At 43.0% G+C, this 25,737-nt stretch overlaps 1 protein-coding gene across 4 annotated transcripts in view; it reads left to right on the top strand.

Annotated features, from left to right (window-relative positions):
- The window catches only part of cep112 (centrosomal protein 112), a 182,646-nt gene that overhangs the window by 64,048 nt on the left and 92,861 nt on the right, over window positions 1–25,737 (top strand). For all 4 annotated transcript variants that reach the window (XR_015096919.1, XM_086093239.1, XM_086093230.1 and 1 more), the window contains 3 exons: window positions 6,829–6,964; window positions 13,483–13,590; window positions 23,582–23,764. Coding sequence is in view for 3 of the 4 variants with exons in the window: in XM_086093239.1 (XP_085949365.1) it covers window positions 6,829–6,964; window positions 13,483–13,590; window positions 23,582–23,764 (427 nt within the window). In the remaining variant the exon portion in view is untranslated. The remainder of the gene's footprint in view (window positions 1–6,828; window positions 6,965–13,482; window positions 13,591–23,581; window positions 23,765–25,737) is intronic.

The raw sequence follows: 25,737 nt of genomic DNA, 5'->3' as shown, positions 1-25,737 counted from the left end.
GCTCCTGATGGACTTCAGCCTTTCAACAGCTAAAGAGCCAATTTGACTGTTAAGTAATTGCTTGGTCATGCATGCCACGGTGCTTGTCTACTCTTCAAGGTGTATCACGCATGCAGTATGTTACTATGTGTGTGTGTGTGTGTGTGTGTGTGTGTGTGTGTGTGTGTGTGTGTGTAGCTCCAGTGCATGTTTTTGAAGTGGTCTTATCTTCCCCAGCATTGCTTCTCCCATGACAGCGCTGATGGAGGGCAGGCAGGCAGGCAGGTATAGATGATGGTTTGCCACGGAGGGACCAGAGCTAGTCAGCAGAGGTTTAGGAGGCTTCAGTTAGAGCGGAGCTGCAGGAGCAGGTGGATGTATGGATCCTGAATATTGGAAAAGCCTCACCCGGCTCGATAGTTACAATACTCCCATGGAAACTGCTAACCAAAGGTCTTATTTGGAGGTGGGTTGAACATCAATTCAATACCAGCAAACCGCACAAGAACAAAAACGTTTATGGTCCATTTCATACAGCTGTAGTATAGTTTTTACCTACAATACTGTAGACTCGCCCACTTTGTTTGGTACACCTCCATATTCTTATGAGATAACAAAATCAGCCTTTACATAATAATGCTTGTTGGTTTTTGACACCGCCAAGCAAATGTTATTTCAAATGTGATTAATAGTGCTGTCCTCAGCTTCAGAAAACGGGTAAGCCGTGATTGGCCGTTATTCCTCTGAGCAATTGTGATGTCATTTTCACTCGACAGCTATTGGCAAAATGGCCGCTTCCTGAGATGGATAAAAACAGTGGATCGGGCTGGTTAATTCATATTCACACAATATTACGCAGAATACCGGGTTTAGATTAGTGGGGCGGCGTAGAACATATTGTAAGAAAATGTTCGGGTTGACGTCCACTTGAACTCTTATTGGATCTCATTGTGCAGGTGTATCTAATGACATGGCCCTGCAAAAAGTATTGGTGTGCGTACTTCTCTCCTTTATGACATCTGTCTATTATTTTCTTCTTGCTTTTCTTGTGCGCTCACTTATTTGTGGTCTGTCTTTTATTCTGCACCACTCCATCCCGGGCCCCTTTGAAGTGTCTGTGGATTCGTTATCATTCCATTTGGATGACTTCACAAATACAGATGTGCGCGTGCTCAGTCACATGTTCACAAATGCTTCTTTTACAACTAGAAATCAAAAGCATATTTAAGAACACATTCCGGTCTGATGTGTGCCATTATTTACATGGAATGCTCCTCCCACACCACAGCTTCTTCAAACTCTTGCTCTTCGTCACAAATTAGTGTAAGTGACTAGAAGAAGAAGCGGAGGGTGATTTATGCCATGCTAAAAGCAAGTTAACCTTTTAATTAAAGCCATGTTTCCAACGAGGCCCATTCAGTTGGTTCAGCTGCCGGGTGTGTTAGGCAGCATGACATGGCGTTACATCATACCATACCACTGAGACAGCGTGTAATTTGCCACTTAATTAAATAAACGTATTCCACAGTATTTCTTTTAAATGGAGCTTTTCACTTTCTTCCCATTTATTTCATTCTTTGTATGTTTATCAGGTTTAATGAAAAAAAATGCAGAATTTGGGGAGTTTTAAAACAAGCAATTGCCACCAATTTGTTAGTATGTTCCATACAAGCTTTTTGTGCACACAATTTTTGGGGGGTTTGTTTACTTGGCCCACTCACTGGGTACATGTAGATTTTCAGCAGGTTAGGTTAGTTTTACCCAAAGTTGGGTTGATTATTTTGATCCAGCAGATTGTGTTGAGAAATTTGGATGTGCTGAAGAGCTGAAGCTCGTAGCCATTTTGTTGTGTACTGAATGGAGTTGCGGTCAACTTAATGTAAATTTTTTTGAAAAAAGGGTCACCTTTAGCTAGGGCTAGACTGATATGGATTTTTTTTTTAGGCCGATAATGATCTTTGGCAGGGAAAAAAAATACAGACTAATTAAAATTGAATTTAAAATAAATGTATAATGCAGCTGCCTTCGGGTAGTTTGTGAGGTTAAAATAATTTTAAGCTTTCACATATCTCGGTTTTAATTTCAAACAAAAACGGAAGGATCAGAGAATTCCCAGATTTCTTATTGGCCATCAGATTTGTTTAAAAATGCTGATGCCGATATTCATCAAAATGCCAAATATCAGCACCCATAATCTGTCTATCCCTCCAATGCATTTAATTAAATTACAAGGACATCATTTCTTCTCATATGTATCATCACATATTTATGCTTGTTTTATGTTGCACTGTTTTTTGTTTTTTTGTTTTTTACTTTAACTTTAGATTGTGTGTAAAATACTGACAACCAGGTTAATTCCGTGCACAACTTGCATTGCTAACCTAAGCATTGCCTGAAAAATATGGATTTGTTTTGTTTTGAATAACAGGTCCGTAGAATGACCTAATCAGCAATGTTTAATTATATATTCAGTTTTTAGCAGTTATAGTATGGAGGTTATGTGTAATAAATAATGAGACCTTGTCTCACTTGTCTCACTTGTGCACAACTGCTCTAAATGGTTAGTGTAAAAATAACAATAACAATTTTTGAAGGCCACAATCGGTCGAGTTAATCGGCCGGTCGATTATTCGGGCGGGCCCTGCTTTTAAACTCAGGGTGTGACATTTTACTTTGGTGATGTGCTGTGATTTCTAATGTAAACTAAACTACATTTCTTGGTTCAATTAAGGTGAGGGAAAACGGAACCACCCAACCACCCGCGATCAAAACACCACCTCTCGCCCTTGGTGAAGAATTTGCCATGGTTTATATATAGTGTCCAGCATGTTAGGCGCAGACACCTCAGTTCCACAAATGCTGTAATCCCCGCGCCCCTTCCTGTCTGCCATGCTAGCGGTTTGGACGGGCAGAGGACGCTTCACCCGGCCGGCGCTTCTGCTTCACTTTCTCTCTCTCTCCCCGTGCATGTTAAACAGCCGTTTAGAATTTAAGGATGAGAAGACTTCCTCTTTAGCGAAAGCACATCTTTAATTTGAGCCTCCTCTCCTTCCACTTTCCTGACCAGGCATCCATTTCAAGCCAGCCGGCCGCCCTGGCGCTGGCACCGTCGCTCTTCCTCTCTCTGCGTGTGTCTCGCTGCCAGGCCTCCCCGAGTCTTTTTCTCTGTCCTCTCATCTCGCCCTCATTGCTCTGTTATTGACGGTGACACACTGTCTACCACCCTTATGACCACACACACTAACAGAGCAATACAGTTATTTTCCCAGGAATGGCTGCTGCTTCCATGTGGTCACGGACTCTTCAGCTTTGTTGCTATGTTTCAGTGTGTCACACGGTTTTGAACTTTGCTGCGGGGGAATGTTCTCCATGTAGCCTCAGAGGTAAAGGCCGAGCTTAGCCAGCTCCAACCTAGTCATTCGGCCAGTGAACTTGTCGGTTAAGTTCGGAACGGTTTCTCAACAGTAACGATTTTTTCCGCTTTTTCTCACGTAGAATCTCGGTATTCCCCTCCTCTTGTAATCTCTGTGCATTTGTGTCTGCTTGAACCCCTGAGATAGCACATGCGTTGAGACTGATTAATAATTATAGAGTACACAAAATTGGGAAAGTGAAGTTGGGGAAAAAATAAATGAATTCTTTGTCGTTTGATGTCCAAAATGAGAGAGACCAAAATTACAAAGAGACAGAACTCTATAAAGAGACGCGAAAGCTTACATATTCTTTTTTAAATCCTCTGCCCTCATTCCTTTTTTATGTTCTCCCTCCTCTATGAACTGTACACACACGCACACACAAACGCTCATACGCTTGATAGTCTGTTAAACACAGATTAATGTGCAATACCGTATCTCAGTGCTCCCTCACCCCCTTTGTGTTTTTGTTGTAATGGGTTTGAAGTAACATCCGCCAGCCCCTAACATTTATTCTCCTTCCTGCTTTTCCACCTTAAGGGAAAAATTAATGATTCACATTTAGAATATTCACTAGAAGGATGCAGGAAATAAATGCTAATTTTACGCCGTAGGTCCATTTCTGGTCAAGTGGCAAAATGCTATCGATGTAATTTCAAGTCAGCCCTATCTAATATATTTACATTCAAGACACGTGTAAACAAGTGTCAACATTGGACGGCATCACCACAGAAACAAATAATGAATAATAAAGTGAGTAAACAAGACAGCCCTGGGCTGACTTTTCCTCTAGTTCATTTAAATGCAGCTAATCTCTGTAAGCGTTACCCTACCTGTCGTCATTGTTTTCCTTATATAATGAGAAACTAATATGCTGGTAGACACACATAACTGGTGGTGAATAGTGGTGACAAATCAATGTCCATATATGAATGGTTAATAGGAATATAACAAAAGCTCATTTGAATTGGAAAATTGGTTTTGATTTAAAAAATGCATGTGCATCGAATCGTAGCCTGGAAAGCAGATTCATCGCTACAGTCTCAATCAAGCGTGACGGGGCTAACCTCACCAAACAGACAGCGAAAAGAACCAACAAGAATCAGCTAAAAGCGGGCGAGATATTAGAAAATCGACTTAAAGCCCCTCTAATTAACTTTTCAACCTTCAATTCATATCTTCATAATTCCTCTGATGAAAAACTACAAACGTGCAGACTGCTTTACGGCATATGTCCTTTCCTCAGTCGTTCCAGACGGAAGTCGAGTCAAACGTTTACGCGCGATTACTGTTATCCTGCAGAAGCCACAAAACACCCCAAGAAACGAAGATTTTTGTCTATGGTGACAATAATAATGATAAAAAGCCTACCAGGATGTGGATAGCACAGTACAGGATTTCACTCGCTGGCGTGAGGTGAAAGACTAGGGGGATTTCCAACCGACGCTGCCTTTGTGGGAACTCGACTCTTTTTTTCGTAGGAAGCTTTCCATGCTCAAATCAAAATAATTATGCTAATGTTAGCTATCGTAAAATTGCGTGGTAGCAATAAATAGCCATCAGTTTGATAGTTCGCCCCCTTCCACACTGACCCAACCAGCCACGCAACACTCAAACGTTGTGTGCTTTCTTGTTAACGAATGCTTGTGAATGCATCGCGGAAGGGAAAAGGGAGTGCAGCGTTTGTGTGTTTGTATATGAGAAATGTGGTTCTTTCAAGGGAAAACAATACCGCTTTTGTCCAAAGGTGCCGCCATAATCAACGAAAACCAAATGCTCATTTGTGTTGCTTTAAAGGCACTTTCTACATATTTTGACCTAGTGTTGTTTCAGTATTTGGCGAACAAATATGGCCGACCTGCGCATATGTGCCTCAGATCGGGCAATTGCATTCTTACCGATGAAATGTGCATAGTGCTTTTCCTGGTCTTATTTGTACAACCATTTGGCAATTTCACTGCAGAGGCAGAAAATAACGTGAAAATGCAGTCGGAGAGCGGCAACATAAGATGGCCGCCAGTGTTTTCACTTCTTGTGATGGCGAGTAAATGGCATTGTTACTCCATTCATATATAAGATATGTGTGGTCTTGGCACACGTCTTCTTTTGAAATAAATATTTCCAGTGCCGTCAGTTGCTGGGGTTTCAATGACTGTGTGTTTATAGTTATTTAAAAATACTTTAATACTGAATTAAAACTATTGTCTCTTCCACACATTTTGACCTCCAGCTAACATGCCTTCTCGCAACTTTGCTTCATTTATGTGTCTATCTTATTTCATAAGCATTCCATACAGTTCAGTAGTTCACCATATAATTTAATGTCAATTTCATTGTCAAATATTTATGAATGAAGAAAGCTATGTAGTTTTATACTCGAGTAAATTGTGCTTTTACCATTTACAGCATGTGTTTCCATAGTGGTCGCCATTGGAGAGTGACGTCATATTGAAGTTGTTTGGTGAAGTTGGGGTACTTTTTTTCCCCCTCAACTACGCAAGTGAGATTTCTGAGTTCAAGGGGGCGTTCCCGTACACACTTCCTGGTTTGAAGTCGGAAAAGTCCGACCTCCCACTTTTCTCGAATGCAGCATACGTCATCGCAAATAAAGGAATTTGATTGCACAGTTTGTTTTGAACTGGGCTGAACAGCGGTCAGTGAAAGCCTGTTCAGACCTACTTTCTTTTCTTTCAAGAAAGTGGGTGTGGCTTGCCAGACTAATCGAATGGAACTGAACCGAATCATTCCACTTTTGAAATACAGTACATATTGAATTGTCTTTTACTGGAGAGAGATATACAGTATCTTTGAAAGTAATGACACATTTATGTGAGTAAAATGACGAGATTTCATTGCATCATCCATCATTGAACTGAGGCATACCATTTTGAATGGAATCATAATCCCATTGAACAAGACACCTATCGAACCGTTTCTGATAGTTAACAATATTGGATCTCAGGAATTACTTCTAAACTGCATTATCACACTTGGCTGACTCTAAAATGCATTTGAGAAAAATAACACCTTCACCTGCATCCGCCCTGGCGTGCACACACTCCTCACACCCCACATGGAGACCTGACAGCTGCTCGCCGCTGATGTACAGCATGTTGCAGGCTGCTGCTCCGGCATTGACAGCTCTCACTATGCCTGTCAGTCGTCTCGGCGTGCAAACTATATGACCTGACATTTGCCTGCAATAACAGTGCAAAATCTGAGTGGAAGACACACACACACGCACACACAGGTGTCAGAGGGGAATATATTCAGAAAGTTATTTTTCCAACACACAAAATACGAAATGCTTATTTGAGACAGCAATATACATTTAGATTATTTCTTATGGTGGTTAGACAGTCATTCATATGGACAGCAGCATCCCATTTTCTTTCCTAGGCTGTTGGTGTTGACCTCTCTTGTCTTGTGTTCACAGTGACACGGAGAAGCAACTGGACAGGACCCGGGAGAGCCACAGGGCGCACCTCCAACAGGCCGACGTGGCGCTGGAGCAGTTCAGGAGGCAGGTGAAGCTCAGCTACGAGAAGGCCGAGGCCCAACTCAAGCACCAGGTCAGACTCTGGCACGCACACACATGCGACGCACATGCAACATGCAGACACACACAGAGAGTGCAACACAACAAGTGGCGTGCACCTGTTTCTTATTACGTTTATGCTCCGGCGAGTTGCCGACATTCATGCATATAATCCATTTAGTCTTGCATTAACATCTACGCGCATCCACCCTCCCTGTTGTGATTACGACGGAATGAGCGAGCTGTTTGAAAGGCCTTAAACAAGACAATGCAGACACACACTTGCTCAATTTTTGTCTTGTAGTGGTGGGAAGCACAGCCTGACCACAGATGTGAAGAAAAGTGCGCCACGCTGGCTGTCCTGGAATTCTTCTCTTTCTCTCTCGTTCCCTCTTCACCCCCTTTTATCGACTTTATTACATCATAGGATTGTTATTTTTCCTTGTGCTTGTTAGTATGCACGTCGGTTAGGTAGAACTGCAATGCGTCATACGGAGAGGTGGTATCATATTTTAACTCCCTCATGTAGTTTCTCATGACAACACCCTGACAAAGATGCTTATTATTAAATATATTCATGTGTGAAAATTGCTTCGGAAGTGTTTTGCAAGTTGAGTTTGACTGTATCAAGTTTTGCTTAGATTAATTAGAGGACGGCAAAATGCTGATGTCATCAAGGGTCAGATTATGAAATTGAAGTCTGAACAGTTAAAGGCAAAGTCATGTATAAAAAAAAAAAGGTATTTACAATAATATGCTCTATGCACTCCCACTATAGCCTAATCACGGCATTTTGATTAATACTGTGTTTGCAGAATATTAATTACCGGTAAGCAGAAAAATCTTCCCATTTTGCCACTTGCTGTCCACTGAAAATTACATCAGTGCCTGAGGGCTCAGGTAACAACCAATCACGGCTCACCTGTTCGCTGGGTTTGGCCTGTGACGTTCGCAAGCTGAGCCCTCAGGCACTGTAATGTCATTTTCAATCAGCAGCAAGTGGCAAATGCCCCCCCCCCCCCCCCAAGGTGTATATAAAGAGCTGGATTTTGCTGTTTAATTTTGATTTGAATTCCCATTTACAAGTCACAACTAAGGTTTCTGTGTTAGTGATACCAACTTATATAAAAGTAAATTGGAAACGCCTCACAGCAGAATGCACTGCAATCCAACACTTCCGTAGCCACAGTAATTAAAGGATACCTCAATAATTACATGCTAATGACATCATTGTAGATTTGTGCTTTTGAAACTCATCTAATTAACTTTTAGTGAATGAGCCAAGTGTGATTGCTCAAATGTCTTGCAGGTGCAGTCGCTGCTTTCTCACAGTTAGTGGGTGTGGCAGAGAGGGTCTGCTGTGTATTTCAATAGATAATAGGTTGCACTTATAACACTTTCTGCCCTCCAAACCGCTTTGGCCGCCGCTATCTAGGTGAAGCTTCTCCGATCGAATGCATCTTTAAAACTCCCAAAGCTGTCCAGGAAGTCAGTTTGGCTACAGGCGATTTATTAATTAATTTATTTCCTGCATTGCGTGTGAGTGTTTGCAAGGCAGCAATGAGTGTGATCATGAAAATTGTTAACACTTTCATGTGCGGGAAATAAGCCTTTTTCTAATAAGTTAAGATTACTTTCTTTCTTTTTTTGCTTTTTACATTTTGGGTGGAGGCACCAATACATAGTAGTGATTCACAACAGCTGTGAGATCATCAGGTGTGCTTCAGGAAACTTATCAAATTCCACTTACAATTTAGGGTTGCAATTAACCATTATTGAAATAATTGATTGTTTGAAATTTACATTTACATCCACTTATTGAAAAACATTGACAAGTGCAGAAGATGCATGATCTTAAATTATTTATGATTCAGTTACTGGTTTGGTCTGCAACATGTCAGAAAACAGACAAACACTTTGATCATTGTATTCTGAAGTAAAAGCAAGCAGCAGCACAGCAGCAGCACTATTCATCCTTTTTTGTGTGACATTTGTAACGTTTGCTGGTATGCTGTGAAATTTACTTTAATGTTGAATATGTGCCTTGGCTCAAGAAAGGTTGGTTAACACTGAGGGTTTGTGTGGGTGAAAAATGTATGTATGTGGGCAGTACAGTGCAGCCGGACGCAATGCAAGATGTCCAGCAATGAAAATATACTCAAATTTGGCCTGTAAATGTTTCAACCAACTCCACATATGAAAAAAAAAAGTTTCTTATGTCCACTGAAGATGGCCAGGAAAGAGAAACAGAAGGCAGTATTATATAATGCTGAAATCACTATGCTAGTCTCGTTACATTGGATTTTGTCACATAGGTAGTGATACAACTAATCAAATTTAAGAGCAATTTCTGTTGCATTACTCAATATATTTACCGGGGCCTGACAGAGCAACATTTTAAAATTGGCCTTATTTTTCTTTCTTTTTTACACCATTAGGTAAGAAACTCATTGAGATGAATCATCTCCAGTGACCTGGCTACAGAGAGACACAGACACAAAAAAAAGCAACCCCACCCCCCTTCCCCCCAATTTTTTTTTTTCGATTTTTCATTCACTCTTTTGAAAAGTTAAGCAAATACTAAAGGACAAATTACAATAAAAGAGTCCAATGTTTTGGCAGTAATTCATATATTTATTGATGTAAGTTATTAAGGGACCAAAAATAAAATTTAAATATTTGAGCTTACCCCCTCCGACATTTACAGGTCAAGAGGCATCCACAGTAATGGCAAAGTTGTCAAATCTTCCTTGTGATTTCTCGGTCAGGTATTTTCAGGACAACGATATTTCTCTTCGGAGCAGAGGGGGCTTAAATTTGTTTTGGTAAAGGATATCTTTACTCCCTCACCATGCAAAACAAAGTAAAAAAAGACACCGCACGCCTCACTCACTTCGACTAATTGTCAGCAAAACCGAAGTTTTTGGACATTGTTCCTGTCAGGCAGTGTTAGAATGAATTTATATTACCTCATAGTCTGAATGTTTTGTTGGAATTAATAGTAAATAGTAAGTCAACAAACGCGTTGACGGTTAGCTACACGGAGCTATCGTTAGCTTTTGGCTAAAAACAACAATTCGTACTTGTTTGAGCGTTTAGGGAAGGGAATAAACCGGACACAAGCCGTGACTACAGCAGGACGCCAGTTAGTCGATCGGGATAACGGTTATCACTCTTACACAACTACAGCGTTTAACCTTTTTTATAGATTTTTTTCTTGCTTTTGGATAACCACGAGGTGCATCACCGGGAGCTCGATTGCTTTGTTTGTCCGCAGCAAAACTCGCTTGCCGACACAGACCTGACGTCTTGTGTCTTGATTGGCTTACTAGGTCATGCGGGCGTGATTTATGGTAAGGTCAATTGGTTGATTAAAGATGTATTCAAAGATCTTTTGTCGCTGCGTCTTCCGGGTCTTAACGATTGGTTCTCGATCCCATCACTCTGCCGTAACGACGTCATGCGTGCTTGTTCCTAGCTGCGCATGCGCATTTTGAGTGTTTGTACTGTAGCATGTAGCCGCTGATTCAGCCATTCATCGTTGTAGCTCCACCTATCTCACCGCATACTTTGAAAATGGCTGAGCGCCGCAAGAAGGCATCCGTCTATGAAGTGAGACTGATGAAGATGAGCTTGCAAGTTTGATAAATCAAATGTCGGTATTTACTTAAAAAAAATAAAATAATTCTAGTTAAACTCCTTTTAACCCTGGAGAACCCATGGGGTCAAATGTGGCCCCTATAAATTCTGCTACTCAAATAACAAAGACCTTCTTTTTTTTTTACATATTTAACTTCAAAAGTCCAGAGTGCCACTTCTGACCCCTGCATGGGGTCATCTCGTGGATGAATATTGCACTTACATGAGCCAGAGTGGTGGTGACAAGATGGCTGGCAACATGCCAATTTTGTTGAGCTGGAAATCAATCCAAACAAAACCATCTTCTCAGCAAACCATCAGATAGTAAAATTGTGTTTTTTTTGTTAATCTATTTCATATCATGTTGCAGAAGGCCTAGGAGTATGTTTTATATATATATTTTGATAAATTAGCAACTCTAAGCTAGTTAAAAAAAAAAGGGTTAAAATTGAAAAAACATATATTTTGGTGTTCAGTGAACTTATAGCAGTCATTTAATGTATAATTCATAATTTTCTAAAGAAGAAAAGGGTTCTTGGGTTCTGCATCATAGTGCATCAAACTTTACTAGACTTTCTAAGTAATTATCACTCGCCATTTCTACAGTGTAGGCGTTTCCCCCGGACAAGCAGGAGAGCTGGTAGGATGGTCTTCCGCATGCACATTTTAAAAAAAGTGACAGACGTTTAGCTTCTACTTTTCGAGAAGATCCTTGAATACATCTTTAATTGCTTATCAGAATTTTATTCTGCCAAATATCGGCATCGACCTCAAAATAAATCCATATCAGTCGGGCCCTAGTGATTATTATTATTAAGTGCTATTGAAGCACTTCCATTGGCACTATTATTTCAAGTAGCCAGTTAGCCAAGGTTACAACAAGCATGCCTAGCCGATGCCATGTTGGTGACGTGAATTATTTCCTGGCCTCTTATTGATCGAGCTTCACCGCTTCATTTCGTGCATATGTAGCTAAAAGTGACAAAACGAATGTATATGCCCCGTTGCTGTGCCGTAGCGCTGAACGCTACAGTAATATAAATCCATAGTGTCCACCTTGCTGCAGAGGCCTGTTTTCTTACTGCCCTTATTCTCCTCTCGGACAAAGTTTTTTCCCTGTGGTTTTCACAGTTTCCTACGGCACATTTGAAGCAAAAAGCAACCACTTACAGTCAAACCGAGCAGCTTGAATTTGTATTCTATGCTCCAAACTGCCCCAGTTTTTCCCGTGCAGCACTGATGTTCTTTTTACAAGTGATGCTGTTTTAAATGAGTTAATAAGTGAGGTTTGATGTACGGTATTGCCAAAAGCAAATCGTTCAGCATCATTTCTACGAGTTGCAGTCTGTGCTGCAATCCAGATAGATACCTTAACTATATGCACTGTATGCGAGAACTCGGTACTGTATACTCCCTGCCAAACACTCAATATGAGTCCAGTGGAACCTTGATGTTCATGAATAATCTGTAACAGAAAATCTGACTGAGTCATATGGAAACCAAAGCATTATTTCCCTGAAAAGCCAATTCATCCGTTCCAGAGTTTAAATACCCAAATAGTAACAAAAAATACATTCTATAGAGAATAACTATGGTTTTACATAGAGTTTGAAATAATGATTTATGAAGTAGAAAAGTGAACACACGCAAATTTTGAAAGACTTGATAAATGAATGGCCGAGTTACTTTTTAATGTGAATTAAAGTATGTGAAGACCAAGTTATCGGAAAACTTGTGCATGTCAAAACCAAGGTTCCACCGTTCATTTAAATTCTACTATTAGACCTTGCAAATTCGTCTTGATGCATGGACTGGATAATCCCAGTGACACACAGTGGCCAGGGGAGACCAACTCCGTACTTGATTCTATTTTCTCTACCTGTCGGCATCTCTTTTTTTGTGTGTGTGCATGTATCCCAATTAGGGATGTCCCTATCAAATGTTTTGCACCCAAGTCACTTGATTTTGAATATCTGCAGATAGCGAGTACCGATCCAAGAACTGTGACAGAACAATTAAAAAGAAAAAGAAGACCACATCCAAATTGTCTCAAGTATCCTTAAAAAAATAAAAATAAATGTATCCCAAGATGATACCTTTTTGATATGGCTGTAAGTCAGTCAGTAGTGGTTCAAATCAAGTAAATAACAAAAAAAAAAAATGTTTGACCAAAGAAATTAAGAACATTTCCAAATCAAATGTTTTTAGCCAATACCCTACCGATCAGCTGAAAATCATTTAATCGATTTCACATCCTGTCATTGGATCAGGACAACCCTCATCCCAATACTTATGTGCCATACATGGTAAAGTTTCACAAAGACTTTCCTGCTTACAGTTCTGGAGCGTTCTGGAGTATTTCGTTTTGGTGCCGGGAAAATATTTGTATTGATGTCTTCCTCGTCCATCCTTCCATCTCTTCTGCTGCTCCTCCTCATCTCCCCCGTTGAGCCCCTGGCATCCTGATCTCCCCGATGTGACTTCATCCTCGACCAACATCAAAGTCACGGGACGGAGGAGGGGGCAGCCCTGTCATCCTCGTGCTTTCAAACATGACTCCATTATGGCAGAACGGATCCCAAATAACGCATCTGTCCTCTTCATCCTCTCTCTCTGCCTGTCTTCCTCATTTTCAAATCAGTCGTGTGGCACATTGGCTTGGAGAAAAAAAGAAATAGAAGGCATTCTGTGTTGTGTGAATGGTTTCAAAGGAAGCTTTGGATTTTATTAATTTTTTTATGGCTCAGTGAAGATTTCACACATTCAGAGCTCCACTCCCATGATATGACCCACATACATAGAGCTTTGAGTATTTCATTATTAATTACTCAAACTGCTGATTAGTCTGTTGGTTTTGATGAATTTACTATTTTCAAGGTCTCCCTCACAAATTTCTTTCATATTGTGCTGCAGATGGAGAAGGTGGAGAAGGACCTGCAGCACTCCAGGTGTCTCCGTGAAAATCAATCCAAGGAGTTCTCGCTGCAACTCGACGCCCTCAGACAAAAACACGAGCAGCAGGTCTGTGTTTACTTTTGAACTCGGCGTGTCACCGCGTTCCATGGCGACCAGCCGCTGGAAACTATTTCATCTCGCTTTCATTTCCAATCGCCTTCCGCTCGCCGAGCCAGCCACTGTGACAGACAACCAAGTGGAATCATCTTGTTATTCGTCCCCCCCTCCCCTCTGATTAATTTCTCGTGATAAGGGACACACTTGATTACTATCCCATCGCGGCTCAATAGCTTCGCTGTCGCCAAACAGCGAGCGTGAAAATTTAAGGTAATCTGCGCCGCAGATGCGCTGTGACCTTATCGTAGCATCTGTCCTCTGATATTAGAGGTCGAGAGAGCGTTTTCGCTCGTCATTTCAATCTTGCTCGCTGATAGGATGGCGTCTTTTACCGAGTGCTGGATTCAATTAAGCTGCAGCTTTGGATATTATCTGTGGAGGCTATGCAATAAGCAATTATTTTTTGGAAACGCATCCCAACTTGAGTATGGCTTTGTTCTGCTTTTATGTAAAAACAGACCATAATGATGAAGTCATTTTCTAATGTCACACATTGTTTACTGCAAAAATAAATATAGTGGCTGAATTATTTCCATTTTTGTCAAAAAAAAAATCCAAATTAAAGAGAAAGTCAAACCCACCAAAACATCTTAACAATAAGGCCTTGACCACATAGCAGTGTATTTTTAAAAATGAACAATTCCGTCCACACGGAAGTGCGTTTTTAAGCTCATTTTTAAGCATGCCAAGCCTGTAGGTGGAAGTAGTAAGCCAAATGCTGCTCGTCTCTTGATTTCACTTTCACAATACGTCACACAAGCACAATGGAAAAACTAAGAAGATAAATACAAATTAAAAAAGACAAATGAAGCTTGTTTTTCTTTGGTGAAGTTTTTTTTAAACAATGTTATGCAACTTACAATAACAAAGAAGTATTTAAAGCTTTAGGACCTGGGGGAAGATCGCGGGCGTTCACTCTCCTGAGGCATCCTCCTTCCACTACTGCTCAAATTACTCGTGCACAAACGTTTGGTGTCAATCGTGTCTGGAGCTAACGCATTTTTAATAATGTAATTGTGCACAAGTGCCTCTTGGCTGTTTGGAAGGACATTCATCTCACGTTAGACAATTTACATCCAATTTCTGTTCAAATCACACTTTTGCTTTTGCAGGCATATTGCTCCCCCCGGGGACTCCCTCGTTCTGCTGGGGGACTTCAACGCTCATGTGGGTAATGACAGTGAGACCTGGAGGGGCGTGATTGGGAGGAACGGCCCCCCCGATCGAAACCCGAGCGGTGTTTTGTTGTTGGACTTCTGTGCTCGTCACGGACTGACCATAACGAACACCATGTTCAAGCACAAGGGTGTCCACATGTGCACTTGGCACCAGGACACCCTAGGCCGCAGTTCGATGATCGACGTGTCATCGGATTTGCGGCCGTATGTGTTGGACACTCTGGTTAAGAGAGGGGCGGAGCTGTCAACTGATCACCACCTGGTGGTGTGTTGGCTCCGATGGCGGGGTAAGATGCTGGTCCGACCAGGCAGGCCCAAACGTATTGTGAGGGTCTGCTGGGAACGTCTGGCAGAATCCCCTGTCAGAAAGAGTTTCAACACCCACCTCCGGCAGAGCTTCTCCGTTGTCCCGGGGGAGGCGGGGGACGTTGAGTCCGAATGGACCATGTTCCGTGCTTCCATTGTTGAAGCGGCCGATCGGAGCTGTGGCCGTAAGGTGGTTGGTGCCTGTCGGGGCGGCAATCCTCGAACCCGCTGGTGGACACCAGCGGTAAGGGATGCCGTCAAGCTGAAGAAGGAGTCCTATTGGGCCTTTTTGGCCTGTGGGACTCCGGAGGCTGCTGACAGGTACCGGCTGGCCAAGCGGAATGCGGCTTCGGTGGTCGCTGAGGCAAAAACTCGGACATGGGAGGAGTTCGGTGAGGCCATGGAGAACGACTTCCGGACGGCTTCGAGGAAATTCTGGTCCACCATCCGGCGTCTCAGGAGGGGAAAGCAGTGCGCCATTAACACTGTGTATAGTGGAGATGGGGTGCTGTTGACCTCGACTTGGGACGTCGTGAATCGGTGGGGAGAATACTTCGAAGACCTCCTCAATTCCACCAACACACCTTCCTTTGAGGAAGCAGGGTCTGGGGACTCTGAGGGGGGCCCCCCTATCTCTGGGGTCGAAGTCACTGAAGTGGTTGGAAAGCTTCTCGGTGGCAGGGCCTCGGGGGTGGATGAGGTTCGCCCGGAGTTCCTAAAGGTCTCTGGATGTAGTGGGGCTGTCGTGGTTGACACGTCTCTACAACATCGCGTGGACATCAGGGACAGTGCCTCTGGATTGGCAGACCGGGGTGGTGGTTCCTCTTTTTAAGAAGGGGGACCGGAGGGTGTGTTCCAACTTTAGAGGGATCACACTCCTCAGCCTCCCAGGTAAGGTCTATTCGGGGGTGCTGCAGAGGAGGATCCGTCGGGAAGTTGAATCTCGGATTCAGGAGGAGCAGTGTGGTTTTCGTCCCGGCCGTGGAACAGTGGACCAGCTCTACACACTCAGCAGGATTCTTGAGGGTGCGTGGGAGTTCGCCCAACCAGTCCACATGTGCTTTGTGGACTTGGAGAAGGCGTTTGACCGTGTCCCTCGGGGAGTCCTGTGGGGGGTGCTTCGGGAGTATGGGGTACCGGGCCCCCTGATACGGGCTATTCGGTCCCTGTACGACCGATGTCAGAGTTTGGTCCGCATTGCCGGCAGTAAGTCGAATTCGTTTCCTGTGAGGGTCGGACTCCGTCAAGGTTGCCCTTTGTCACCGATTCTGTTCGTAATTTTTATGGACAGAATTTCTAGGCGCAGCCGGAGTGTCGAGGGGGTCCGGTTTGGTGGCCTCAACATTGCATCTCTGCTTTTTGCAGATGATGTGGTGCTGCTGGCTTCTTCAAGCCGTGATCTCCAGCTCTCACTGGAGCGGTTTGCAGCCGAGTGTGAAGCGGTTGGGATGAGGATCAGCACCTCCAAATCCGAGACTATGGTCCTCAGTCGGAAAAGGGTGGAGTGCTCTCTGCGGGTCGGGGATGAGGTCCTGCCCCAAGTGGAGGAGTTCAAGTATCTTGGGGTCTTGTTCACGAGTGAGGGTAGGTTAGAGCGGGAGATCGACAGACGGATCGGTGCAGCGTCTGCAGTGATGCGGACGCTGTATCGGTCCGTTGTGGTGAAGAAGGAGCTGAGCCGAAAGGCAAAGCTCTCGACTTACCGGTCGATCTACGTTCCTGTCCTCACCTATGGTCACGAGCTGTGGGTCGTGACCGAAAGAACAAGATCCCGGATACAAGCGGCCGAAATGAGTTTCCTCCGCAGGGTAGCCGGGCTCTCCCTTAGAGATAGGGTGAGAAGCTCGGTCATTCGGGAGGGACTCAGCGTCGAGCCGCTACTCCTCCACGTTGAGAGGAACCAGTTGAGGTGGCTGGGGCATCTGGTTCGGATGCCTCCTGGGCGCCTCCCTGGGGAGGTGTTCCGGGCATGTCCTACCGGCAGGAGGCCCCGGGGACGACCCAGGACACGCTGGAGAGACTACGTCTCACGGCTGGCCTGGGAACGCCTTGGGATCCCATCGGAGGAGCTGGCTGAAGTGGCTAGGGAGAGGGAAGTCTGGGCTTCCCTGCTAAAGCTGCTGCCCCCGCGACCCGACCCCGGATAAGCGGAATTGAAGACGGAAAGGCATATTGTTAGGATAGTCAAACGACATTTCATCATATTTTAAAATCGAAATAATCCTCACAAATCAAATAACGATCCAAAAGTCAGTGCTTTTCAATGAGCGGAGAGCTTCCTTTCACAGAGTAAGACCGCCATTTTAACTTGTGACGTAAGCTCAAAATTGTCCACTGGGGCCCATTGCACATACTATTACTTAGTGAACGAGAGGCCTTTAGTTTGAACGACTTGGCCTTAAAGAGGATAAGATCGGGGCACTGTAATAGAGACATGCAGATATATAAAACATGGAGACCTTCACCAGTTACTCCTCAATAAGCCGCAATAATTAATAATAGTTGTTCTTCACGGAGGATAAATTATATATGCCAAGTGAGTATTACATTTGTTCCTCCACTGTTTGCATTCAAATATCGGTTGTGTAAAGGGTTATAACAACATTACATTTATGCTGTTTGTTAGCTTATCAATGCCATTTTGCACTATTTGTTAGCATTAGGATAAATGGACTTCAATAATGGAAAGCTATGTAGTTGTTTTAAATACACAAGGTGTATTTTTTTGTTTATTTTGACAGTAAACTTCGACTGTTATTATCAAGAAACAGCTTGAAGCCCCTTTTTTTAAAAGATCCCTTGTTCACTCATGAAGTGAGTTGAATTGCATTCATTGCCACAATTTAGTGTTTCTATCTCAAAATAAGTCAAAAGTCAAAGCAAAAAAAGAAGAAGAGACGGCAGAACGACAAACGGTTTAGGAAAACTCTGAAAATGAGACACTCATATGTAAAGGCACAACGACACACTGCAAAAAGGACATTAGAAAATTTAAGACAAAATAAAATTATTACTTCAAATAAGAAAAAATATCTGCCAACAGAACAAGAAAATTTTACTTAAATGTACCTGTAAGATTATGGAAAATAATAAAGTAATATTAGGCCCATATCAACCACAGCGGCCTTGAAAATTGTATTTTTAGACTAAAAACAAGGAACGTTGACATTTAAAAATATATATTATTTTATTTTTTTAACGCTTGGATAACTTAGCTAGAGGGTCAAGCAGGGAGGTAACTGGTCCCATTTGTATTGTCTTTGGTATGACCCAGCCAAGGATTGAACCCACAACCTCCAAGTCTGAGGGTAGGCACTCAAGTTATCTGCATAAATATAACGAAACTAACCACTTCAGCTATATTGCACTTTTGTCTAATTGTTTTCGTATTTGTATTTTTCCATTTATCTTATTACTAGATTATGCAAAATCTTAAAATAAGAAAATTCTACTTATGAAACGCCAGTTCAGGGCCTTGATGTTGGTTAGTTGTCATCTTAAAATGTGGAAAATGCTGGTTTTAAGCCTCACAGTACTTAAAACTGGTTGTTGACACTCAATGCCAAGACTGCTTGATCAAATAAGATAACTTAAGTAATAAATATTTTTAAAATAAGCACAATGATCTTGTCTGACAATCTCATTTTAAGTAAAAATAACTTAAATTTAAGAAATTATATCTTATTTAAGATTTTAGTTTTTGCAGTGGCAGAGAGGACATGCAAACTCCTTTGACCTTTTAGCATAATTTCCTTCTAACCTTTCACAAGAACATGTTTCATTGGACCATGTGTTTTTTAAGAGTCCATAAGTAAAACGTCTGCCTTGCATGAAAAATAATTCCGTCATATAATTTACGATTTATGAAATCATGTAGCCTTTGAATGCCGTGAAATGTCCTTTAAATCACAATTAGGGAACGTTTTTCTTATCAAACGCCGTTTGACTTTCAAGTTATCTGAGGACCACACTGAATTGATGAAAGCTATGATGCAAAGATCAAATAACTGTTTGTTATTCTATCTTTTGAGCCTTTGTGGGATAAATGTTTATAGGCTTTATGTAATACTTGCACTGGGCTTTTATTTGTTTTTAGAAAGCTTGGTGGGCCGCATCAAATGGGCCGTAGGTTCTCCACCCCTGCTTTAAAAAATAGGACTCTTTCATTGTGCCTTTGGAACAAAATGACCACAGCCTGCAACAGCATTGGGTGTACCATTGCTATTTATTTACTATCCGTATCTACTTTCACACCGCAAGTAAATTGCTGCAGATGGAGGGTGAAAAAGACATGCAATATGTATTTATTATCTGCTTAAACATTTAGGTGGGTAAATTCATACATCATCACCAAAATGGCACTTAGAATCATCAAACAGATTGCATTTATTTATGGAATGAAAGATTCATACCGTTGCGCGATTGAAGTTATTGTGTAGTTTTATCACAGCTTTGAATGCCAACTTCACATTTTCACTCTTAGGAATTACTATGGATGTCTCATGAGAAAAAGGTACACAATCAAAGTGGGAATTGTGGGAAATATTCCAAAGTGGTGGGGGTGCAGTTGACAGGAGGCTACACAGGGTTAGCAGCACATCAGGAAGCCTTTTGTCTTAAAGATAAAAACATACCGAGATGAAGGGCCTGTCTGTGTGACGATGAGCCGATGAATGTGTGTGACACTATTTCGCTGATTAAAGGGAAATGAGGAAACATACAAACCGTATGTAGATTATTCATGGGACGCTGTCATCTGTGTTGTCTAAGTCTATACTTAAAGAGCGGCATCAACAATTCAGCCTTTATAGAATTTATAACGATAGCAATGTTCCCAGTTTTGAATTGATTCCTGAGAGCTATTCAATTAACTATATCTTTATTATTGTGGTTGTAGATTTGTAAAGATGCACTGCCTCACACTGGCAGCCAGTTGTTGACACTTGCATGCAACGTAACCGCTATGGCAACCAGATTCAACATTTAAAAGCTAAGTTTGATTAATTATTTGATATCGGGAATTAACATTGTAGATAGGGCCTGACCCATAATATTAGCCGATATTAGGCCTTTTCTAAAATAATAATAATCCTCCGGAGTTTTGCTGATTGAACGTCAATATAATCTTAGTTTGTCATGAAACAGTAAATACTGTTCGGTCGATATGAACAGGAAGTAAAGGACATGCATTGCTGACAAGGCGTTTTTCTGTGTGAACGAAATCCTTTTCTTCCACCCTTCTGTATGCCCAGTAAGACGCAATTTCTATAAGTAGTGTGTTAATTAGGTTTAATCAATTTGGACTTGCAGATGTCTGCCATTCCGAATGACAGACCCCAAGCACATAAATGGCAAAAGTTGACGTCACTATGCGACGTGAAATGGCGTTGCAGATATCTGAAATGTTATTTTCGACCAGGAAAACCGAATTACAGATATTTGCAAAACATAACCAGTCCCTAGGCTGTTTAACGTCGAGGGCTTACTGCAAACCTCGTATTAGAAACACCACTCAATGTGATACAGAGCAATGTGACAAACAACAACCAGATTTAGCCAAATTTAGTCTATTTGGTATACAGTTACACCTTGGATCACGGATGAGCTGGAGCCTATTCCAGTTGACTTGGTAAGGGGCAGAGTGCACCACGGACTGGTTTGGCATTCAATCCCAGGGTGCATACAGACAAACAACCCTTCACACTCACGTTCAAATATATGGACAATTTAGTCTTGGTTGTCCATAACGTGTGTTTTAGCCATTTGTGAGTGAGAGAGCTGAGAGAACATTTGAACTCCACACTGGAATATTGAAGCCTCAAATCTCAGAAAGGTTTTGGTTTAGATACAGTATTTTGTGCCCCACATAATTATCAACTTGAAAAATAGAAAGGACAAGCAGTTGGTTTCACTCGTGCTTCTGGCTCGCTATGCAAATGAGTATCCTCAGGCGTTTATGCAGCTTCATGTGAATGCAGAATGTTTGTACGTGGAATGCAAAGAAAGAAAAACTCCTTTATTTCCTCGTCTTAACGTATTCTCAGTGTATGCCGGACAGCCATGCTTGCATGCAAACACTACGCGCCAGAGAGTTCACTGTCACAACATAGAAGAGGTCAAGTTGGTTCATCAAGACCTCCACAAAGAACATTCATCAAGGGTTAGCCTCAGCAATGCTTTGAAATGGGAACTTTCTATGAAGGAATTGTTTTGCGCCGTGCCCACAGGGTCGGCTGCGCGTCACAGTGACGTGGCGGCGCACCGCCTCTTGACTCCAACGTGACACGGTGCGGTTTGACGGCAGAGCAGGAATTTGGGAGGACCTTTTTAAGTAAAGGGAAGCGCTTGTCGGACATAATTTGCACACTTTGAAGTGCGTGCTCGGCGCCACTTCATGGTCATCGTCAGTTGGGTCGCTACATTGAGAGCCCTTCTCCTCTCTTCTTACATTCGGCCCCAACCTCCCCTGCTGAGAGCAGACAGGGCATCTGCTTTATTGTCTTCCTCACCCTCCTTCTTCCCAAACATTTTTGATTCCCCCCACTGGGCTCTGGAAGAAGCCCATTACCACCTCACTGTCCTGCACACACATCCATGTCAAGGCAGGCTGACAGGAGTCGTGCTGTGCACTAACACCCTACACTGCTCTGCATCTGTGGCACCAAGCTGTGCTGTAACCTACTCTGCCTTCCCTTCGGAGCGTCACGTCGGCTCCTTTAAGAATCGCAGCATCCTCTGCTGCGCTGCATGCTGGTACCGTGTGATGTCACAGCCGAGAGTCTTGCTGGGTCGGCTCTCTGTCATCTCCTGCCCGTCTTTTTTCCTTTGCTTTCCCTTACAATGGATCTTTCTCGCCACTTTCTTCATGCTCGTTTCACCTCTGATCCCTTCCTTTCTGCAAATTCATATTGGTCCAGGACACATAACAGCCGCGTACAGTAAGCCATGGATGTCCTCCACCAGCTTCTGCTTCCGCATGTCCTGCTGAGTTGTCAAAGAATTTGCCTGCTTGTGTATCAGTATGTTAGTCTGCATTCTGACCGTGGAGTTGATTGTGTGTTTAAGAAAGAAGTGCTAATTTGCACAATTGTCTATGGCGGCATTGCGAGTGACAGTGTGTGGTAGACTTTGCCACTCCGCCAACAGTTTCGCTGGCAGAGCTCGCTCATTGCATTTTCTGACTGGGTTTGTCTGTCACATTGGAAACCAATCACAGGGGATTAAATAACTTTTATGCGACTATAATTCTCCCCAAAAGCCTTTTCAGGATCCATGTAACAAAGCGCCCCAGAAAGCTGCGGGATAGAGTCTTGGCCACTAAAATAAAGTGACCATTGTGGTCGTATTCTCAAGAGTGAGTACGGAATCCGGCTTCCTGTAGATAGCCGCTCATTCATCGTCTGCTCTGAATAGCACACAAGGTCTAGAGGTAGGTTTAGGGATAGACCAGGCACCGGACGTAGAGACGCTGAATCTGCGTTCCGCCGGCGAGCCAGGTAGGGTGCCGTCAAACACAATGCACCAGGGGGATTAGCTTCAAAGCGGGGAAGCGAATAGGCCCCAGGCCCCTTGCTGTCCATCCAAGTCTCCGACTCGGCACGCTGGTGTGGGGGTTTACCGGTCCCCTCGTACCGCCACAGGGGGTTGAGGGGAACAGAGCAGAGCCTGGGAAAGACTCGGTGGCTGCTGGCAAGACTCACCTCTAAGCAGGTGACTTCGCTCTCAGCTGTGATGGGATACAAACTTGAGCTTGAGCTGCCAGCACGATTAATCTCTGAGAAACTGTGGCTTTGCATCCCATAAGAAGAGCAGAATTGGTTATAGCCTCCTTTTTAGATGCTACTGTACATGACTATCCTTGGTACCTGGTTTCTCTACTGTCAGTTATCTTAACTGGGTTAGAACAAACGCACAAAGTCTTCCGTTATCTCAATTAACTTCCTGCCGTCTCCTGTTTTTCCAAATAGCATTTCTAATGGTCGTAGTAGTCGCCTAAGCCGATTTTCACATGCTGTCAGACGCTTAGCATGGGGCATCAGGTTGTCGCTGCAGCCAGATGGCTAACCCCTGCCAGCTTTCATACACAGCCCAAGCTAGATGCTCTTTTATATGCCGATCACAGAGAAGGCGAGGGGGGGTACAGATTGGAAGAGAGACGAATGGAACGTTTAGGGCCGGGCTACACAGGCGGGCGAGGTGAGAGGGCGGAGGGAGCTAGCCAGATGTAAACACGCCACCGCATAACGACAATGCAAAGAAGCGAGGGAAACTTTTTGAGGGGTTCCCACTGTCCATCCAAGTGGACCAGAGCGACTCTCGGTTGTGTCCTTTTTCGGAGAGTTGTGGTCCACGCAACCGGATGGACGGATGGATGGACGGACAAGTTGTCATGACGACAGGGTTTGCTGAGTATGTGTTGGCTGATGAAGTCTTTCTTTGCCCGCTTGTCCAATCAGATGGCGGAGCAGCGCGCGCAGTACGAGCAGGAGAGGACGCGCCTTCAACAGCAGCATTGCGCCGAAAAGGACAGCCTTGTCCAGGAGCGCCAGCGGGAGGTGAGCAGCCTGGAGAGCCAGGCCAGGGCCGCCCTACAGACGCACCAGCAACACACCCAGGAGTGGAGGAAGCGTGATGGCCAGGTAGGGGGTCTCCACTGATCCATGTTCGTACGCACACATGCTGACCCGCCCGCTCTCCTGTGGACTACCGTTTTGTATGATCCCCGTTTTCCTGCCGTTTCAAAAGCACAGCGGGTTACAACACTTGATATTGATATTCTGCTGAAGAAATTCAAACGTGGTGGAGTGTTTGTTGAGCGCGTGTTAGAAAACATTTGGGTAATGCTTACAACAGGAAATTAGGAATTAACGCGGCATAAGAATTTTTAATTAAGAAAAATTAAACAAAAACAACTGACAAAAATCAGTTGACCCTAATGTTGGATTTTATTTAAATGTTTTTTAAATGACTTTTAGCGCTGTCATTTTGCGGTAGTATTGAAACAAATGTGTAAAGCAGGGGCTGTAAGAAAATGTCCACGATCCCATGAAGTACTTCTGAAAAAAAAATTCTATATGAGGACCAACCAGTCGAGCTCCTTACTCGTTGTATGTTTGTTTGGTCTGCTCCCATATCCCTCTGGTTAATTTTTAATTAAAACATAGGCTGTTTCAGTGGTGTATTAGGCACCATATTAACGACCACCTGTGGCAAGAGTGTACTTATTTGTATTTATTTATTTTGGGCCAAATCCGCAGCAGTTCTTCATCCCATAAGCCCTTTGGTCATCTCTGCCTTCTCTTCAGCCGAGGCTAGCTTTGCGCGCTCTGTGCGAAGCCATTTGAATAATCAGCATGCAGTTGGAAATGATAAAAGCTGCAGATTTTGTGTGTGTGTTTTTATACACTGTTCGATGGAAAAAGATGTTCAGGCAGGTGTTCATTTGTGAAGAAATTAAACTCAATCCATCACATGTATTCAGCGAAAGCGTTGAATGTTTTTCGCTCTCAATAACGGATTTCCAAGATAGTTTTCAGAGCAGAATTATCACAAAATTTTATTGCATTTAAATTTCAGATATCTTTGATGTTTTGCATTGCGATGCTTTGGTTTATATAGATGCTTTTATATTAAAAACGGTTGTGGATATTGTGACGGTAGCAAAATTCCCATTGTCGCTTAGCTGATTTCACGGCTATGAATTGTGCTGTATGTTTCCTAGGCTGTTACTTTGTAGTGTCCTTTTTATTGAATTTTCAAAAATGTCCCGTGCAGTGACACTAGCTAAGGAGATGTCCTTTTCCTTTATCGGCACATTTCAGCAGTGTGATAAAACAAAAACACGTGTTGTTAGGATTTCAAGAGGTGGCAGAACAACTTCCCGTCCTCTAAGCATCCAGAATTCCAAATATAGCGATCAGATGCCAGCTGAGTGACAGGTGTTGATGTGGCAAAGATCTCTGATTTTCATTCAGGCCTCGCACAAATAAAGGACATGACTTCAAGGTTCTTGAAAGTGAGGCAGATATACCCTCTGCTTTGACTTTAACTGCATTGCTGTTAATGTGCAAATAATAAGCCCGTTAAATAATTAAAACACATATGCGCCATTCGGCGTGTAAAATTCTGGGTATTTTTACGTCATGGGCATCCATATTGATTGAGATGTATTTTTATGACACAAATTTGCAATGCAAAGTGCAGATCGGAAATCATCATGCACATCTTTTGTGCTAAAACTTAACACATAAGCACGAGAAGAGTTCAATAGTCCATCCATCCATTTTCTCAACCGCTTGTCCTCACAAAGGACGCGGGGGGGGCTGGAGCCTATCCCAGCTGGCTTTGAGCAGTAGGCGGGGTACACCCTGAACTGGTTGCCAGCCAATCGCAGGGACAGCCCCTGGTATTCCCAGGCGGTCTCCCATCCAAGTACTAACCAGGCCCGACCCTGTTTAGATTCCGAGATTGAACGAGACCAAGCGTTCTCAGTGTAGTATGGCCGTAAGCCGAGAGTTTAATAGTCTCTATGGTAATAGAATCAAAGAGGGATATTTGTGGATTTCCTTGTAAATGCCAATACCACACTGTAAACCTCTTGTACTGTAGCTTA

Source organism: Leptonotus elevatus, chromosome 1 (assembly GCF_054856555.1).
Source record: "Leptonotus elevatus isolate MCC_2025b chromosome 1, RoL_Lele_1.0, whole genome shotgun sequence".
NCBI classification, from domain to species: Eukaryota; Metazoa; Chordata; class Actinopteri; order Syngnathiformes; family Syngnathidae; genus Leptonotus; species Leptonotus elevatus.
The sequence above is the reverse complement of the archived record's forward strand: the minus strand, read 5'-3'. Positions and strand labels throughout refer to the sequence as shown.